The sequence below is a fragment of the Dermacentor andersoni genome, chromosome 8 (genome assembly GCF_023375885.2).
Source record: "Dermacentor andersoni chromosome 8, qqDerAnde1_hic_scaffold, whole genome shotgun sequence".
Taxonomy (NCBI): Eukaryota; Metazoa; Arthropoda; class Arachnida; order Ixodida; family Ixodidae; genus Dermacentor; species Dermacentor andersoni.
In genome coordinates, this window is record NC_092821.1 from 20,735,974 (window position 1) to 20,756,652 (window position 20,679).

General features: G+C 46.6%; 1 protein-coding gene across 3 annotated transcripts in view; it reads left to right on the top strand.

Moving 5' to 3' along the window:
* Positions 1 to 5,163: 5,163 nt before the first annotated feature.
* LOC126526617 (uncharacterized) overlaps positions 5,164 to 20,679 on the top strand; it is an 84,954-nt gene continuing 69,438 nt past the window's right edge. The window contains exon 1 of one of the 3 annotated variants that reach the window (XM_055068259.1): positions 5,164 to 5,840. In XM_055068259.1, coding sequence (XP_054924234.1) covers positions 5,493 to 5,840 — 348 coding nt within the window. In that variant the 5' untranslated portion in view covers positions 5,164 to 5,492. The remainder of the gene's footprint in view (positions 5,841 to 20,679) is intronic. The other 2 variants (XM_050174484.2, XM_050174485.3) reach the window with 2 other exon arrangements.

Sequence of the window (20,679 nt, forward strand, 5' to 3'; positions counted from 1 at the left end):
AGCGCACAAGAAATAACTCACACAACTGCCGGCAAAGCCGAGAGAAACACGTGCAGCACAGCTCACGCCAGCGTATGCCACCGCGCCTTGCCCATCGACTGACGTGCAAACGTCGTCGAGCGCCGCCTGTCGGATCCTCCTCAAAGGCCTCAGTGGACCGCATACGGCGAGCGGCGCGCTCCTCACACTTCCCCCTTGTAGCCACTGTACAGGAAGGGCTGTTTCGTAAACGTCATTTTGACGATGCGTGACGTTGCGCTGGGCCGCCATTGCTGAGATTTTCCGCCATAATTTTTGCTGCGACGAGCCGCGCGAATTATGCTAATGAGCAGCCATATGCAATGGCAGCCGAGAGGAATGCGTATCGCCACATTTTCCCCGTCGTTTGGCACCACGAAAATCTTTTGTTCATAACGCGTGCTCATAGTATTTGCATCGCTCTCGGGTGGTGTTGGCATTTGTGTTTGGGGCCATCATTTTTTAAAAGAACGCGTTTATACGAAATAATATTGGTTGAACATAGCAAACTTTCGGCAATGTTGTCCACTTTTCACTGCTGCATTTGTATTGTAATCAAGATTAATGCATTCTCGCACAATCAAAAGTTATGACAACGGCCTCTTTCTAATTTATAAAAAGAAATGCACGCAAGGCGGCACCTTGAAGTTTCCTCCCTCGGTGCGAGTAACCAGCGAAATGAACAAGAGATGGCAGCGCCGGCGCTTGCGTCGCTCTAGTGGATATCTCTGGCGCGCGCAACGCTATCGGTGATATCGGCCGTTTCTCAGCCAGCCGAGTCGGGCTGAGTCACTTGCGTTTCACGAGATAGCGATAACGTGGCCTAGAACGTGCGCGCATCACCACTGGTAGGTCGCGTATGTTGTCTCAAGCAAGAAAACAAGCGCGTTGGCGCCAACATGCGATGACTCATTCCATTTTTCGGGAACACGGATCCTAGCTATTCAAGCAGACGATGGCTTGTACGCAGCAGACGACGGAAGCGAGAAGCGTTTTCGACGGAATAATCATACACTTTGAGATAGCTGCTTTATTTTTACTGCGGAGGAAAACTGTTTTGCTTTACCGATAACGCTATATTCAGTGCCTTCATTTCAATTTCTTAGGCGAAACGTCAAGTTGGCGTCACGTTACGTAAGCAAAACGGGGCCACCAGCGCCATTTTGTTTGCGTCGCGCCTATGTCATGCATCGAAGAAAATGGCGGAATGTCCAGAATAGCGCCCCAGATTCGCTGATTACAATAGGCGGTGTTTCTTGGATGGAATCGCGCTTACAGTTTAAACTGCAGCTGGTGCAATTAAAGCCCCTCCATCGACGCGAAAGTAAACAACGCTAAAAAACAACAAAAAAAAAAAAACGTAGCGTCACTTCCAATCGGAACAGGAAGCTGCAGCTACGTAAGTTCCGTTTGACGCCGGAAGCTAAGGGGGTGAGTGGGAGAGGCGCGTGGAGGAGGAGGGTAGGTTGGCGGTACTGAACCTGCCCCTCAATCTCCCAAAGTAGCGCCATTCACTTCCCTCCTCCTCTGCTCGGCGCGGCCTCGACGGTGGCGCCGCCGGTGGTGGGCCTGCCGTAGCAGACGACGGCTAACACGCTACGGGAGGAAATCCGCAGAAAAGTTCGTTCGAGCCCTGCGGAGCAGTTTTTTCAATCGAGATCTTTCTTCGTCAGTCGGTAACTGGCCTTTAGAATTTCATGTTGGAATTGCGGAAGAAATAGAGAAAAGGACCATTATTCAAGGCGTATTTAAGGCGTAAAGCGCGCGACGTTGGGAGTTCGTGTTGCTGAAACACGACGCAAGCATGCGGTGTACTCAAATACGCGCGTAATTAGTAGTTTCAGGTGTTGACAGCGTGAAAGTATGTGTGCGTGGTTTCGTAGGTCCATTATGTACCTGCAGGATACTTTTGTTCGGCCGGCGCGTGAGAGATTGCTGACCGCTCACAGCCGGAATGGCTCTGTGCGGTCAGCAATGCCTGGCAACAGGGCCGTTTTTTTTTTCATTGCGGAGTGCTTTGGTAATCGTGACGATATATTTTTTTTTACAAGTACTGCTCCAGGAGGGCACATGTAATGGCTAACGGAGGCCTCTGAAGAGCACGTGACATTACAATAATGCAGGCGTCGCAGGGAGTGTTCGCATACAAAATTGGCTGTCCCCGATCTTATACCCCCTTGGCATGCACAGGCTTCGGCAAGCCCCATCCAGCCCTGGTTCTAGCTTTGGTGTTCCCGTTGCCGCTTCGGTGCCCTGGAGTCAATAATACGAAATAATGACAAGTTGTTACAACTAGTAAATAAAATTTATTGAAGAAGTACAATCGCGTCGAGGCGCCAACTTCTAAAGCAGCGCTAGCGCGCCCGCGCGAGTATTATGAAACGCCAACGAGGAATTTACCGGCCCACGTACGACTCTACGATCAACGTGCACGTTAAACATCCCCAGGCGAGCTAGATAAAGTTATCCGGAGCCATCCACTACGACCTCCATCCTAGCTTTAGTCGCTTCTTAACGTTAAAAACGTTAATCACCATAAACCAAATCAATACATGCGGGCGTACATTCGAAGCTAAAAGACTGCATCGTAAGTCATATTGAGCCTTGCAAAAGCGTCGAGAATGTGCCAACTTCTGGTGGAGCTCAAAACACACCCTGAATAAAGTCGCTTTTATGTCACAGGCCAGCTGCAGATGCGTGCATTTCACCGCAATACGAAACTACATGAAATAAAGAGAGCACATTCGAAAAAAAAAAAAAACCACGCAGAGCATGAACACACACTTTTTCGAAGCGGAAGGCGTGAACTAAGCTCGAAATAAGAGGTTGTGAGTAGCCGTGGCCCTTACTTCGCTAAGCCGTACGTTCTTTGCCATTTCCTTCAAGTCAGCCCGCCCGATCCTGCGAATCCACACTTCTTTTTGCGTTGCGCCCGCCGGACGGCAACGCAAAAAGCTTTTTGCCCTCGCTGTGTCTGTTGCGGCAACCGAAGGCGTAGCAGCATGGCATCGCAATTAAGTTCTCCGCCCTAAACATTCTTTTACGCTAACGCACTCCGTCAGTCCGCCTGCCGTACTTTCGTCGCGCAGGCCCAACAATGGAGGTCGGCGCGCGCTGGAAAGAAAAAAATATACAAAAGCGCGGCGCCTGCTCCGCGCTGGAAAGAAAAAATATACAAAAGCGCGGCGCCTGCTTCCACGTGACACAGCTTGACCAATGGGGGAGCGGAGGAGGCTGGGGCGACAGGAAGCGTGGAGGAGGAGGCGCCAGGGTGAGCGGGGTGGCGGAAAGATCTAAGAATGGCGCTACTTTTGAAAAATTGAGGGGTTTTAATTGAACCTGGTCGGCGGAAACGTGTATGGAAAGGCTTTAATGCTGCCAAAGGGTACCTCTGGTAGCATATACAGTAACTCTACCTATAGATAGAGTCACTGGAAAAACTCTACCTATAGAGGCGCCACTGAGAGCCACTTATAAATAATGGCATTGAGTATCTGACAGAGTACGAAAAGTATGTAACGACTAAAGGTAACAGAAATGCAGCGATTATGAAGAGTAGGGCACTGTGGAACTACAATAGGGGCGAAGTAGTACGAGCGATATGGAAGGGGGTAATGGTTGTGGGCCTGACTTTTGCCAATGCAGTTCTATGTATGAGTGCAGAGACCCGTGCACAGTTGGAAACTAGGCAACGTACGGTGTGGGTAGGTTCGCTCTAGCACATGGCAAGACACCAAACCTTGGGGTGCAGGGGGATCTGGGAGGGTCTTTCGAGGGCAGAGAGGCTAGTAGCAAGATAGCATTTTAGGAGCGATTGTAAAAAATGGGCGAAATACGGTGGGCTAGGAAGGTTTTTCAGTTACTTATACACGAGGAATGTTGACACAAGGTCGAGGAAGCGAACTAGAAAATTGTCAAGCAAATACTTGAGCAGCAGTGGGGGGACAGCTAGGTAAGGAATCATCCGTCAAGAAAAAGGCTAATTAAGGAGGCAGAGAGGGCTATGTGGAAAACAGAGATGCAAGCCAAATCAGCATTAGAGAGATACAGGACGTTTAAGCAAGAAGTAGCAAAATAAAATATTTACGATAACTCTAAGGGAAGCTCATTGTTGTTTGAGGCCAGGACAAGTGTACTGAAGACTAAAACGTACCGAGCCAGATACCAGGAGATATACTTGTTGTGCGAGGCGTGTGGAGAGGAGGAGGAAACGGGGGAACACTCTAAGAGATTACACCCTTTGGCGTGCCCCTTCTGCCACACAACAATAATCGTCATCTGCCTTGATGAGTTTCCTTTCGTTATCGCTGCGAGCCCGGAACTTTCCGGTAACGAACGGCACGCGCGTTATCAGAAGGGGCACTCCAAAGGGTGTAAACTGTTCTATGCTGATAACGCGCGTGCCGTTCGTTACCGGAAAGTTCCGGGCTCGCAGCGATAACGAAAGGAAACGCATCAAGGCAGATGACGATTATTGTTGTGTGGCAGAAGGGGCACGCCAAAGGGTGTAATCTCTTCTTAGAGTGAACACTTTTGGGTTTTAAAGACAGTGAAAGTAAAATAGAATTTGAACAGGTAGAAATAACTAAACTAGGGCTATCTGATTGGTGGACAATATCAACGCAAAGCTAAAGGAGTAAATACATAGGTACACTCTAAGAACAGTTTACACCCTTTGGCGTGCCCCTTCTGCCACACAACCATAATCGTCATCTGCCTTGGTGCGTTTCCTTTCTTTAACGCTGCGAGCCCGGAACTTTCCAGTAACGAACGGCACGCGCGTTATCAGAAGGGGCACTCCAAAGGGTGTAAACTGTTCTATGCTGATAATGCGCGTGCCGTTTGTTACTGGAAAGTTCCGGGCTCGCAGCGTTAAAGAAAGGAAACGCATCAAGGCAGATGACGATTATCGTTGTGTGGCAGAAGGGACACTCCAAAGGGTGTAAACTGTTCTTAGAGTGTATACCATTAAAGACTAGGTGGCGCGCGCCACCGCCGCCCGATTCAAAAGGTTGAGCCTCATTCATCCATCCATTCATCCATAAGCGGTGCACTAGGCGAGAATCGTGCGCCGGAACTGCCGTCAGTAAAACCCAAACCGAAAGCGCAGAGCAGACGACGCGTCCCATGAGCCTTTGCGAGTTTACGTTTCGAAACGATAAAACCAATGTGCTGCTGCGTTGCTGTCCACTGACTGCATCATGCTATTTGACAGGGAGTTTTCGGTACTCACATGTCGTCCACGTGCACTGTATTCGCTTTATCCGATTATCATTTCAGTGTTGTCGAGCGTTAACATGCGTTAACCATAAGACGGTTGTGCTCTAAGAGCTTGCGTAGCGCGGGAGCAGCATCTGCGGGAGCATCGCGACAGTCGCGCGTTTGACAGCACCTCTCAACCGGCTTGATACGAAGGCGTCTGCTGGTGCTGCTGCTACTTTTCGGGAACGGCGCCTGGTCGAAGAAGTCTAGCCATGGAGCGTACTACTCGGTGCTGCTGCGTGCCTCTGTGCGGCTCACGTTCCGCACCAAGTTTCATCGCGTGCCACCCACTGCCTTTGGAACCGCGCGTACGCCAGGCGTGGATAGAGTTCGTGCGTTCCTGTCCCAGTGGCGGCGAGCGCGAATGGGCGCCTCTGCAATCCGGCGAGGAAGCGGCGTTCGTGTGCCACCGACACTTCGCTCTCGGCTGCTTTGATTTCCGGCGGGAGGACGGTCGTCCGAGAGTGCTCAGGGCATACCTGAAGGCCGATGCCGTGCCCTCAGTCTACCTCGATGAGGAAGGCCGGTTGGTCGCCGCTGCGGACAAGGCAGGTGCCCAGGTACTGTTTTATTCTCGTGTTCAGATCTGTCATTCAAATTAGTTGTGCGGGCGCTTCCAACCTTTGCAAACACTAACTGTGACGAAGCTCATCTTAAAACTGCGACGCGCACAAATGACGAAGGACACAGGGAGTTTACAAAAAAGCGCCGTTTGTAGACATCCAATCGTTGTGCGCGCTGCAGTTTCACTATATGTTATTACGGACTCGCGCAGGTTTCAGTGTGGCACGTGCGCGCGGCACGGGCTTTTAGAATTGCAGGTTTCAGTTATATTTACCAACGAAATTTACGGAAAGGCGCTGGTCAGCACGTCACAGGCACGGGTCACAGGTCACGTGGCGTGCGTGAATACAACTACAGTCAATCGAATGCATATGCTGTCAATCTGCGTGAATAACGTTATCTGCTGCTAAGGTGAAGCGTTATCTTTGTCCATGTTCTACGTGATGTCCTACCAGCGCGAAGTCGGACGGAGCATAGCAGCATATCTAGGTCGACGCAAACGAGACTCGCATTTTATGCGTACTGTTAAGAACCGCGTTGTGTCACTTGCATAAAGCGCGGTCAACAATCCCAGCTTTCTTGTTCAGCGAGACCTTGTGTCATTGTTGATTCGTAAGCCTTGACTCAAAGCTACAGCAACCCTTGTCATGTTTGAATTAGAGTGAGGCATTTTACTGCTTCCTGTTCACTGTTTCTGTTGTGTGTAGACGTGCCAACTAGTCTGGCCTGACACATTCACTCCTTTAGCTGCCTGTTGTTCCATTCTTTGTAGTCGTTAATTTCAGTGTCACGGCCGGTTGCAACAGCCATACGACTTCTGATATTTTTGGTTGTGTAAAACTCATTGTATATAAGAGTACAAGGCTTTCTTAAATGTAATCATGGACCACTAAAGCTCGAGAGCAGCTGAAAACTGAAGAATTGAAATTACGGGACGATAGTGAGGAACGGACACACTTATCTAATGGAGGCCGGCCCTGTTTCTTTTTTGTCTGAAAAGAAACTAAGCTGGTATGCAAAGCTTTGTGTTGTCCCCCAGAGGGGTGTCTGCATCAGCAGGGTTTTGGTGAGCACACGAGGATTGGACCCTCCCACTTCTAACAGTGCGTGGCTTAGCCGTTTATGAGGAAAGGGGGATCCTGGGGGTTTAGCTGTTGCCGGGTGTTCGGACCTTTAAGGCCCCCCGGCGGAGGCAACACACCTCTTTGGCCTCTGCTTCACATAGACTGCACCTCCAGACTGACCCACCTGGAGGAAATCGGCAGTCGCCTTTTCCTGTCCCTCTGTTCAATCTTTCGCTTTCCCTCTTGCTGTCTCTTCTTTCCTGTCTTCTTATCACTTCTCACTTCCGAATTTCTGGGCGGCAGGGATTAACCTGGTGTAGGTATCCAACCATGGGTATATATATATTTTTTTCAAATCAAACATTTATTTGACATAATAGTTCTGCAGAAACCCGCAAGGTGAAGAGAAGTAATTAATAAAAGGAAAATGAGACATGCGTAGCAAATGCTACAAAGGAAACCCCATACGGGTTCCTCGAACGAAAAGCCTTGCAGTTGAAGAAAAATTTGTCCTGGTCTGGGACTCGAACCTGGGACCACCGCCTTTCCGGGGCAGCTGCTCTACCATCTGAGCTAACCAGGCGTCTAGCACATGGCAGGGCGAAGTCGAATTTGTCAACAACTCGAAGCAAAGGCAAGAGTTTGATGTAATAGCTCTGCAGAAACCCGCAAGGTGGAGAGAAGTTACTTCTCTCCACGTAATAATTCTGCGGAAACCCGCAAGGTGGAGAGAAGTAACTTCTTTCCACCTTGTGGGTCCCTGCAGGAGCGTCAGCAGGCATTTGGTGTGTTGCGACACCACGTACCTGAGCACATGAGGGTCTCGCCCTCCCACATTTAGCTGTGCACGGCTTGCCATATCTGGGGTAAGAAGGATCCTGGGGGTTGAGCTGATAGCAGGTGTTCGGACCTTTAAGGCCTCCCTTTAAGGTGGAGGCAACACACCTCTTTGGCCTCTGCTTCACGTAGATGGCACCTCCAGACTGACCCACCTGGGGGAAATCGGTAGTCGCCTTTTCCTGTCCTCCTCTTTGATCTTCGTCTTTCTCTCTCTCCTTTTTCATTTTTCCCGTCTTCACTGCTCCTCACTTCCAAATTTCCCGATGGCAAGGGTTAACCTTGTGTGGCTAGCCAGCCTTGGTTATGCTGTATTTGGTTATAGCAGCGATGTACGGCTGGCGTTGGCAGGGTTTCTCCTGCAGGAACTTCTCTCACGTCTCCCTGTTGGGCTCCATGGTGGGTGGATGGCACCGCGGCCGAAAACCCCATCTATACTTATGGAAATCTCTTTTCCTAAACTCCCCGATTGCCTTCAGAAACGAGGGCGCACCGAAGATGTCTTTCAGTTTTTCGGACGCTAAGTCCACAACTTCCCTCGTTCCCATGTAATTCACTCGGAACAACCAAACAAACCAGTGCGAATATTTTCACCATTTTTTGTTTTGAAGTCTCTTACTGAAATTTTTGGTCCAGGATGCTCGCAAGAGCGCGTGTCCAACGCCTCGCAAGAGGCAATAGACACAACAACCAGCCAGACTGTGCCACCAGCACCTAAGGAGTGGCGAGCCTCTCTCGATCACTCCAAAAAAGACAGAAAAGCATGTCACGGCCCCTGGAAAGGGCCCGTGAGCTAATCTCCATCTCTTAAGACACACAGCACAAGGCACATTTATCATCATGGAGACACAAATAATACAATGGAATGCTAGAGGACTTCTTCATAGCCTAGATGACATTACATAACTACCACAAACACACAATCTAATGTTGCTGTGTGTTCAAAGGACACATCTGAAACCTATAAACAAATTTTCTTTGCAATTACTTCATCTTCCGAAAGGACTGCGACGAGGCTAACACCTCTGGTGGTGTAGCAATAGTAGCTGACAAGTCTGTAGCTTGCCGACATGTCGCCCTTCAGACGCCCCTTGAGGGGGTGTCAGTTCGGGCTATTTTTTTCAGTAAATTAATCACTGTATGTTCCATTTATATACCCCCAACCCATCATCTCGAAAAAAGAGACTTTTATGACCTCATTATCCAGCTTCCCAAGCCTTACATACTTGTGGGAGATTTTAATGCTCACCACACAATGTGGGGAGACTCACGATGCGACGCGAGAGGTTGAGTGATAGAGAACTTTTTAGTAAACACTGGTACATGTCTGTTCAATAAAAACGAACCAACTTATTATAATATGTATCACAATTCTCATTATTCTATAGACCTAGCTATTGGCTCGGCAGCTATTATCCCTTACTTAAAATGGAGCATTATTAAGAATTCTTATGGAAGTGACCATTTTCCTGTACTTTTAAACTTAATTGTACAACATGAATGCCCTCCGCATGCGCCTCGGTGGAAGCTAGCTTCTGCCGACTGGGACCATATTAAGGAATTGACCTACCTATCATGAGATTTTATCACCGATTTTAGTATTGATGATGCAGTAGCCTATTTTACCGCTTTTATCGTCGAAGCAGCGAATAACTTCATTCCACAACCAGGCGGTAGCACATCCAAAAGGCGAGTTCCATGGTGGAATGATGAGAGCAAGGAGGCGCGGAAAAAACAAAAAGCGTGGGCCATGCTGCGATCCCCAACTGCAGAAAGTTTGATAGAATTGAAAATATTAAATCACAGGAAAGGCGAGCGCGACGGCAAGCTAAGAAGACAAGCTGGGAGAGGCTCTTGTCTGGTATTAACTCATACACACAGGAGGCAAAAGTATGGAATGTGCTAAGGAAAATTAAGGGACAACAAATTCATCCATTGCCCCTTGTTGATATAGACAGAAACAAGTTGGAAGACCAGCTCGACGCTCTTGGTGAGCACTTCGAGCATGTGTCTAGTTCCACACACTATTTGGAGAACTTTTTGAAACATAAAGCAATAAAAGAACTTAAGCCACTGAATTGGAAATGTATCCCAAATGATCCTTATAACCGACCTTTTACCATTGCTGAACTTAAAGTTTCCTTATCAGCATGTCAGAGCTCTACACCGGCCCCGATAGAATCATGTACAGTCGCGGACAGAATAAAATGGACCACGGGATCTCCGAAAACGCTCAATTCCCGAGCAGCCTGTAGCAGTAACCAGTAAAACTGCCCACGACAACGTTGTTAGCATATTCTAGTCGAGGTCCAAAATGCAAATACCAGATTGCGTTGTGAGGTTGCGGAGATATTCAGCTTTTTCTTAGATTTCATGGTCTGTAATATTCTGTCCGCGACTGTACAATATGCCTAAGCACCTGCACTCCGACACACAAATCACGCTACTCGCACTTTTCAGTACTATCTGGGCTGCTGGTTATCTCCCATCTAAGTGGGAAGAAGCTATTGTGATCCCTGTTTTGAAGCATGGTAAAAATGCTTCATTGCTTACTAGCTACCATCCTATAGCGCTTACGAGCTGCCTTTGTAAGCTTTTTGAAAAATGATCAATCGCCGTCTCGTACATTTCCCAGAGTCCAGCAAAATGCTTGACCCATTTCAATGTGGCTTTAGGGAAGGGTGATCTACAACTGACCATCTTTTGTGCATCGAAGCAAGAATTCATGATGTTTTCTGTTTCTTAATATGGAAAAAGCATACGGCACAACTTGGCGCCACGAAATCCTGCGCGACCTTTCAGTGCTGGCCATCTGTGGCAGTATATTAAACGTTATAAAAAGCTACCTAGACACCCATACACTTCGGCCGAAAATAGGTCATGCACTGTTACGTGCATTCATACAAGAAACTGGTGTACCCCAGGGTGGCGTACTCAGTTGCACGCTCTTTGTCATTAAGATGAACGCGCTTCATGCATCATTACCACCAGCTATGTTTTATTTCGTCTACTTAGATGATATACAAATAGGTTTCAAATCCTGCAACCCCGCAGTGTGTGAGAGACAGGTACAGCAGGGCTTAAACAAGGGGTCCAAGTGGGCAGACGAAAATGGACTTAAAATCAACCCCCACAACAGTTCTTGTGTTCTCTTTATGGGAAAGAGAGGCCTAGTTCCAGATCTTTTTGTAAAATTGGGTGGACAACAAATTCCTGTCAACAAAGAGCTCAAATTTCTAGGTGTTATCCTTGACTCCAGGCTTAATTTCATTTCACAAATGAAACGTTTTAAAGCAAAATGTCTAAAAACAATAAACTTTCTTAGAATCCTATCCCACACAGCATGGGTTAGCGACAGAAAGTGTTTAATGAATGTTTACAGGAGCTTAATTCGATGTCGATTGGACTATGGTGCCGTGGTATATCACTCTGCCTCCTTGAGCACGCTAAAGATGCTAGATCCCATCCTCCAACTGGGTATCCTCCGGCCACTGGGGCATTTAGAGCAAGCCCTGTCAGAAGCCTATACATAGAGTCAGATGAGTGGTCACTCCATTTTCAGAGAACATACATCAGCTTCACGTATTTTCTAAAAGTGCACTCTAATCAGGAACAGCCGTGTTCCACAACCGTTCACGACTTGACATGTGAAACACTTTTTCATAACAGACCCTCTATGAGACTTCCTTTGTCACTGTGTGTTAGAGAACTTAGCGAAGAAATGGATGTCTCGATTCTCGAACATTGCCTAATGCCTACTGCTAAGCTATTACCACCCTGGGAGTGGCAGGTGATAGACTGTGATGTATCCTTTGTAGAGGTCACAAAGCATGCTCCTTACCTCGAAATCGCTATGCGTTTTGTGAACTTCAGTCGAAGTACTCCTGCTCTGAATTCTACACAGGTGTGTCAAAATCACATGCTGGCGTATCTTATGCTCCCGTTGGTCGCTCTTTTTCTAAATGTGAGGCATTAAACCCCCTGGCAAGTATCTTCACTGCAGAAGCATATGCAGTACTGTCTGCAGTAAAACATATAAAGAAATTAAAAGTTGACAGAGCAATAATACTCACACAGTCGTTAAGTCTTGTAAAAGCATTAATTTCTTTACAAAAGCATACAAATCCTGTTTTCATTTAACTTTACTGACTCTTATGCAACATTTATTTATCACATAGACATGTAGTATTATGCTGGGTATGTACTAGCTGACAAAATGGCTGCATCACTAGCTATTATTCCTACGGTTGCTGTTTCTGTCACAGATCTGAACTCTCTTACGAAAGAAACTACGAAACCACTGGCAACGCATGTAGGATGCAGAGATAAATAATAAACTGCACGTTATAAAGCCACGGTTAGGTTTTTGGCCCTCCACTACAAAATCGCAACGAGCAGATGTCCAATTCTGTCATCTCAGAATGGGGTACATATTTGGCACCTACAATTTCCTGCTTACTGGAAATGAACCTACAACCTGTGGTAGATGTGTTGAGAGGCTAACTGTCCTCCACGTCCTCCTGGAGTGTCGGAAAAGCCGAAGCTGAAAGAAACATTTTCCTCTTGCATATCATTATTGCGTTCCTCTTCACCTGGCTATGTTTCTTAGTAAAGAACCGTTTTTTAACACCAAAGCAGCCCTCGATTCCTTGAATGATGTTGTCGTACATGTTATAAGCCCATTTAATTCATAGCGCATTCTTTCTTTCGCTGTGATAGTTGTCTTGTAAAGCACATGCCTCCAGGCCCTTGTCTCAAGGGCCCTAACGAGTCCGTGGTGCTCTAGTCAATTTTAGCATCTGACATATTTTGTATATACCCTTAAGGCGCGAATTAAGAGAAACGCGAAAGAAAATTGTGGTTCCTTCAAATGTTGCCTCTAAATACCGACCCGAACTCAGTGATACGAATGAAAACATGTTTATTGAGCCAACAAAAAAATTTTTCTGATGTGTACATTTGTACACATGGCGCCTCCAGGACGTAAATTATCTCGACGGCCACTTACACAAGGAACAACTGCTGTCAGTTGCTGTTAACTTGGCAAAAGTACTTAAGAGTGTATTTACAATGCATCTCAGCTTGCCTGCTTCGACGGATCCTACTTTTTGACGTGAAATTCATAGTAGCAATCCTTTGTGGCACTTAGGCAGAAGAAAACACCGCATTTGCGACAGCAAACTCGAGACTTCGAAGCACAACCTGTGTTTCGGCAACTTTGCGGGATGTTCGCACTGATGTGAATGGGCCAGTGGTTATTGCCGTCAAACCTTGTGGAATTTGTTGGCAGGGGCATACCGACGTGATTTTCGGACAGGATTTGGAGAGGTGGTGCTTGGTCTTCCCCTCCTGTTTGGCGCAGTCCTGTTTCTTGAAATCAAACGGCGTGCAATGTCCGATTGAAATGCCATAACATCTTTCACTTACTTTTAGGGCAGTCCTTCTGCATTCGTGTCGCGAATGTATTCAAGCCAGCTGTTGCACACTGCGAAGCAAATGAAGTGGGAGATAACTCTTACTGGCCATTTCTTTGTCTTTGCTTTGAGGGGATAGAGCGACATCAAAAAGTCCAGCTTGTCGACGCCACCCATGAATTGATTGTACTCGGCGATAACCTGCGGACAATCGATGTCGACATGTGCCTTGGCAGCTTCGCTCCACCTCTTCACCTCAGTGATGTTGCGTAGTCCTACAACTGTAGAGACCATGTTGACTGAACCATTGTCGTGCCAGTGAACAATGACGACGTCTTCCTCTTCGGTAATCTTGAAGTCGTAGCTTCCACGCCCTTCCTTTTTCAATTCTTTTTTGCTTTTGAGCTCCCAGCCTATAATTCTGTTAGCCCTAATCATACCAGAGGCCAAAATACCAAGCAATTTCAGCTCTCGGAAGAGCGGCACAGAAGAAAAATAATTGTCCATGTAGCATCTAACGTTCAGACCGTGCGGGAGTGATTCCACAAGTCGCATCACGACCGATCCACCAAGACCCAAATGTGAATGGTTCTTACTTAGATTAGTGCCTTTCCCTTGGTAGAATTCAAAATCATGCACCATGCCGTCCGAATTGCAGCGGACGAATACTTTTATTCCTTCAGGGTTTGGCTTATTCTTCACGAACTGCTTAGCAGGGACCCTTCCTGTAAAGGGCACCATGTGTTCGTCGATGCTGCTTTCGGCGAGAGGCTGCAGAGCAAGACATCGACTTCTGACAGCATCAATGATTGGTGCCACTTTCCAAAACTTGTTCTTCGGTGGATCCAGCGGAGCATTGCCATCAGTAACATGCAGTGCTGCTCGAAGCTTGAAAAATTGTTTGGATGTCATTGCATCCGCAATACATAGTATTCTTGTGTCCTCCTGCCAATACATGTGGATGTGAGGAAACTTCAAGATTCCCATGTGTATCATAATGCCAATGAGAACTTTGATTTCTGCCGATGTGATATTTAGCTCTACTCCATCTCTTTGCAGTGCATAAATGTTGGTGAAATGCGCTATGTCATCAAAAATGTTCTCTGGAAAATACTTCACAAAGTACTCAAGCGGCTCAAAAATAGCTGATCCTTGGTCAGTGTGAACCTGCACTCAGTGTTTACTGGTGAGAATTTCTTCTTAATCCAATTCACAACCGTTTTCTTCCTTTTTGTTGGCGGTGGCTGCACATTCTCTTCATCTTCACTGCTACTGATGTCGTGGTCCATTAGGTAAGAATCTTCATTTGAAGAAGTCTAGAATAAAATGAAAAAGTTATAGAACTAAATAATAGCAAAATATAAACATTCTTTTGAGTAGTGGCCAAATTGACCACAATTTCGGCAGATTCTTCGAATTCATCGTCTGAGAAGTCCCCATCTGAGATGTTCCCGTCAGCTATTCTGGCCAAAAAAGCCTAGGCCGACGTCGTTGATGCCTTTTGCCGGCATGCTGAATGATCTCTAAGACCTATAACGCGTAAAAGATATGTATAAGTTCAGCATTACTAGTTAGAAACAAAATAAAATGCCCAGGTAAAATGATCTGATGAGACAGCCTTGAGGCGCAATGTGTACAATTGTACACACACATATTTCATTGCCCGGCACCGAGCCATCCTTAAAAAAAAAAAAATTGTTTGCAACAAGCCATAACCGTATTTGTTAAGCTGATATGAATATCATTTTTGTAAACCAATTTTACACGAGCAAAAACAAGAATAATCGGAGTGCACTCACGTGCCGATCCGTAAAAGGTAGAGGCGTCCATCTTGAATGTTTGTTTTGACTTGTGCTTTGCCGTAAAAAACCTAGATGGCGCTAGCTGTCCACTAAAGCAGCATGTCTCGATGCTCACGTGGCGTGTTATGCAATTTGAAGCAAAGGCGGGCGCGCGACATGGCGCCAAATTTAATGTGTGCAATTGTACACACTGCCGCTGAAGGGGATATCATATAATTCTTTCGCACTGCACCTTAATGCTCATAGACGCATCATTTGTCATTGCCGTAATCTTATTACACATAGACTTTACGCAATTTAGAGTGACCATTTTTAAGGCCCCTTTACAGCCACGTCACATCAACTTCATAGAAATCCATGCGCAAGGGCCATACCTGGCCCTTGCGCCATTAAACATCAAACATTCATTCATTCACCTTGTGGGTTTCCGCAGAACGATTAGGTCAAACTCTTGCCTTTGCTTCGAGTTGACAAATTCGACTTCGCCCTGCCATCTGCTAGCTGCCTGGTTAGCTCAGATGGTAGAGCAGCTGTCCCTGAAAGGCGGCGGTCCCAGGTTCGAATCCCAGACCAGGACGAATTTTTCTTCAACTGTGAGGCTTTTCTTTCGAGGAACCCGTATGGGTTTCCTTTGTAGCATTTGCTACGAACAGGTGCATGTCTGATTTTCCCTTTATTAAATGTTTATTTGTTTTTTCAAAGCATGATTACAACAGGAAGGATCCCAAGGAAGGGTCCCAAGGTCACAAGACTGTACGAAAACCCGGGTTATAGTAGCTACATACAGCTGGCGTCTGCGTTTCCTCCTGGACTCATGGTGTCCCCATGTTGGGCTCAGTGGTGGGTGGCTGGTGTAGCTACCGAAATTAAATGAATTCTGTATGGCTTAGACGCCATTCCCCCTTCTTTCCGATCGTCCTCTTTCCAAAAGAGGGCGAACTGAAGAAACTTTCCAGCTGTTCAGCCAGCGCAAGGACTTCTCCCCACTTCCATGTGATACATGGCCAAGACCCTGAAAAGACAGTCAGAATTATTTTGCCTTTTATTGTAGCTAAATGTCTCACCGACACACTAGGTGCTGGCTACAAAGTGACAAAAATGACCAGTGGCGACCTTCTTCTTGAGGTCCGCAACCAACAGCATGGCAAACTCTCAAATCTCTTAGCATTCCGTAATGTGGCAATCACTATCGCCCTCATCGATCATTGAACACATGTAAAGGAGTTATCTCTGATGATCTCTTGAGCCTGAGCGAGGAAGAGCTCCTGGAGGGCTGGAAAGAACACAATGTAATTCAATTGCAAAGAATAAAGACCAAGCAGGACAACCAGGATATTCCAACTAAACATCCTCACCTTTGCGTTGAGTGTGCTACCGGAAACCCTAGAAACAAGATGTACCAAAATTCGAGTTAGACCTTGCATCCCAAATCCCCGAAGATGTTTCCACCATCATGGGTCGCAAAGCTGCCGAGGCCAACCGACCTGTGCAAAATGTGGTGAACACGAACACGAATCCGACAACTGTAGTGGCACACTCCACTGTCCCGACTGTGACGGTGTACACGCAGCATACTTTCGAACTTGCCCTTACATGGAAAACAGAAAGACATAATCACAATGAAAATCAAGGAGAACATTTCATTTCAAGAAGCATGGAAATTAGTTTCCTTTTTCTCTGCCTCAAGGTATGCTGATGCGTCGAGCAAATGGGCAACGTCGCGGCAGACTCCAGCATCGGCCCGGCCCACAAAGAGTGTGGTTGCGGCCCTGCCACCAGCCCCCTTGGCGACATCAGCCAGCGTTGCTACGTCATCCCTGAAGGAGGGCCCATTGACCTCTGGGTTGGTGGCCTCCAAGGCCCTGCTTTTCAAGGCAAGGCCGAAGTTGAAAACACCCCGTTCATGTGAACGGAAGTCCAGCAGCTCCCAAAAGTTGATGGACACAACCCCAAGCCAGATGGCGCATCCAGCACCTTGGGAGCGGCATGAATCTCGTGACCGCTCCAAGAAAGACAAAACCCGAATCCATGGGCCTGGAAAGGCTCCATAAGCCAACTTGACTCCTCTTGACACACAGCATAAAAACACAAACAATATGGCTACACAAATAATACAATGGAACGTTAGAGGTCTTATCCACAATCTCGATGACATTAAAGAACTCTTGCACAAATACATTTTAAAAGTGCTGCATGTTCAGAAGACACATCTTAAATCTACACAAAGAAACTTTCTTCTTCCGTACACCATCTGTCGTAACGACCGCGACGAGGTGAACACCTCGTCTGGCAGTGTAGCTATAGTTGTTGACAAGTCTGTCACTTGTCATTATGTCGCCCTTGAGACGCCCCTTGAGGCAGTGTCAGTTCGGGCAATCCTTTTTAATAAATTAATTGCCGTATGTTGCATATACCGCACTTATACCCAAATTACCACCTTGCAAAAAGCAATATTTATAACCGAATTGATCAGCTTCCGGGCACCTACATACTCATAGGTGATTTTAATGCCCACGACACCATGTGAAGAGACTCGCGATGCGACGCTAGAGGTCGTTTTTTCTTGTAAACTTTGGTTCACAGGAAAACAACAGGAAGGGGCCAATAACAACAGGAAGGAGCCAACATATCAACAGGAAGGCTCTTCAACAGGAAGGAGCCAACATATTATGATTTTTATCATAACTCATATTCATCAATAGACCTGTCGATTGGCTCTGATTCAATATTCAGTGACTTGCAATGACATGTAACCAAAAATCCCTATGAAAGTGACCACTTCCCTGTAATGTTAAATTTAATAAGTCAACACGAATGCCTCCACATACCCCTTGGTGGAAACTATAGCCTCCGCCCAGTGGAATCGTTTCAACAAATCCACTTACTTATCACAACATCTTATCACCGATTTTAGCGTAGATGAAGCAGTAGCGTGTTTTACTTGTTTTATACTCGAGACAGCAGAAAAAAATCATTCCAGAAACACAAGGACTCTCATGCAAAAGATGGGTCCCCTGGTGGAATGAGCAGTGCAGGCTGGCATGAAATAAACACAACAAAGTGTGGAGTTTGTTGCGTCGCTCCTTGTCTGCAGAAAACCTAATAGAATATAAATTGGCAAAATTACAAGGAAGGCGCATGTGGAGAAGGGCAAGGAGGGCTAGCTGGGAGAAGTTTCTCTCGGGCATCACATCCTACACTCAAGAGTCTAAAGTATGGAATAATGTAAGAAACCTAAAATGGCAGCAAATCCACCCATTGCCATTAGTTGACGACCAAGGGATTACCTTGGAAGACCAGGCCAATGCTCTGGGTGAACACTTCGAGCATGTATCAAGCTCCACACATTACACAACATCATTGCTTAACTCTAAACAAGTAGCTGAACTTAAGTCACTGGACCGTAAATGCCGTCTGAATGAACCAAGCAACCATCCTTTTAATATTGCCAAGCTTAAAGCTGCCTTGAGCACATGTAGAAGCTCTGCACCGAGAGCTGATAGAATCATGTATGAAATGATTAAAAATTTACACGAAACACAGATGACACTTCTGGCACTTCTCAACTATATCTGGGCTGCCGAAAACCTCCCATCCTCATGGAAGGAAGCTATTATAATTCCCGTCTTGAAGCTGGGTAAAGACCCTTCCTTGGCAGTAAGTTATTGCCCAATAGCTCTTACAAGTTGCCTGTGCAAGCTTTTTGAAGAAACAATTAATCGTCGACTCATACATTTTCTTGAACTGAACAATATGCTTGATCCCTATCAATGTGGCTTCAGAGAAGGGCAGTCCACAACTGAGCATCTTGTGCGCATTGAAGGAAATATCTGTGATGCATTTGTACATAAACAGTTTTTCTTATCGATATTCCTTGATATGGAGAAGGCGTATGACACAAGGTGGCGTTATGGGACTTTGGGAGACTTGTCGGGAGTGGGCATACGTGGAAATATGTTAAACATACTAGAAAGTTACTTGTCCAATCGTACCTTCAGCGTGAAAATAGGCAATGTATTGTTGTGACTTTTTATACAAGAAACTGGTGTAACCGAAGGAGGCGTGCTTAGCTGCATGCTCTTTATCGTGACGTTGAACATGCTTCATGCTTCATTACCACCAGTCATTTTTTATTCTGTCTATGTAGACGACATACAAATAGGTTTCAAATCCTGCAACCTTGCAGTGTGTGAGAGGCAAGTACAACAGGGCTTGAACAAAGTGTCCAAATAGGCAAGCAAAAATGAATTAAAAGTGAACCCCAACTGTTCTTGTGTGCTTAGGGCTCATTGCAGATCCCAATATTAAAATGTGGGGGCAACAAATACCTGTGAATAAAGAAAACAAGTTCTTAGGCATTATACTTGACTCTAAACTAACTTTTATTTCACACATAAAATATCTCAAGGTGAAATGCTTAAAAACAATGAACTTACTGAAAATTTTATCCCACACTACATGGGGCAGCAACTGGACGTGCTTAATGAATCTTTACAAGAGCCTCATTCGATCACGATCTGACTATGGTGCCGTGATCTATCATTCTGCCACCACGAGCACACTAAAGATGCTAGATCCCGTCCACCATCTAGGTATCCGGCTGGCCACTGGCGCTTTCAGAACAAGTCCCATTTAAAGAAGATACTATAGTGGGTAATATGCATGTGGCGCTGTGCGGACTGCTACCGCTGCAGCGCGAGACCGGAGCTCGGGCTGCTGATTCGAAGGACTAGGACTCGTGATCGAGAGCTACTTGCGATCCCTCGAACGAGCTGCAATAAACCTCATTTCATTTGGTGGAGCTGCTGGGTAACCTCGGAAACTGGAACTCCGAAACCGGACACTACTGACTGCTTCGACCATGCCTGACGAAACCACCCAGGAAGATGCACCACAGCCTCCGGCGGTCATTGTTTCTGGTGTGTTGCGCCAGCGTGATCCTGCCATCTTTAGCGGCACCGATGATCATGACGTGGAGGACTGGTTGTCATCTTACGAACGGGTGAGCCAGCATAACAAGTGTGGCGACGTCACCAAGTTGCACAACGTGCTGTCTTACTTAACCGGCGTCGCGAACCTCTGGTTCCGAAACCACAAACACGATTTTACAACATGGAGCACATTCAAGACAAGTTTCGCAGAAGTGTTTGGGCGCCCCGCTGTGCCCAAGCTTCGCGCAGAACAATGCTTACGGGAGCGTGCGCAACGTCACGGCAAAACTTTCACAAGTTACATCGAAGATCTCGTTGACCTGTGTAAGCGCGTGAATCCGTCAATGGCAGAATAGGACAAGATAAAACACATTATGAAAGGCATTGATGAGGATGCTTTTCAAATGTTGTTAGCGAAGCATGCGTGTACCGTGGCCGAAGTTATCAATTTGTGCCAAAGTTTTGACGAGCTAAGGAAACAACCCATCTTAGCTCGGTTCCCACCGCCTACGGAAGATTCATTAGCAGCATTGGTTATTGGCGACAACCACGCAACTTTGATGACGCAAATAAACGAATTTGTGCACGAGGAGGTCGCGCGACAGCTCTCGATTTTGCCGACCACGGATAAGCCTTCTCAATATTTGGCTCCAGCGATCCGACTGGTAATTCAAGAGCAAGTGACTGAAGCTCTTCCACCACCGTGTCAGCTGGCTCCCGTGGCCGCGCCTCGGACGTATGCTGAAGCCATTTTACGGGCGCCTTGTCTGCCGGGGTTGTCTCCTCC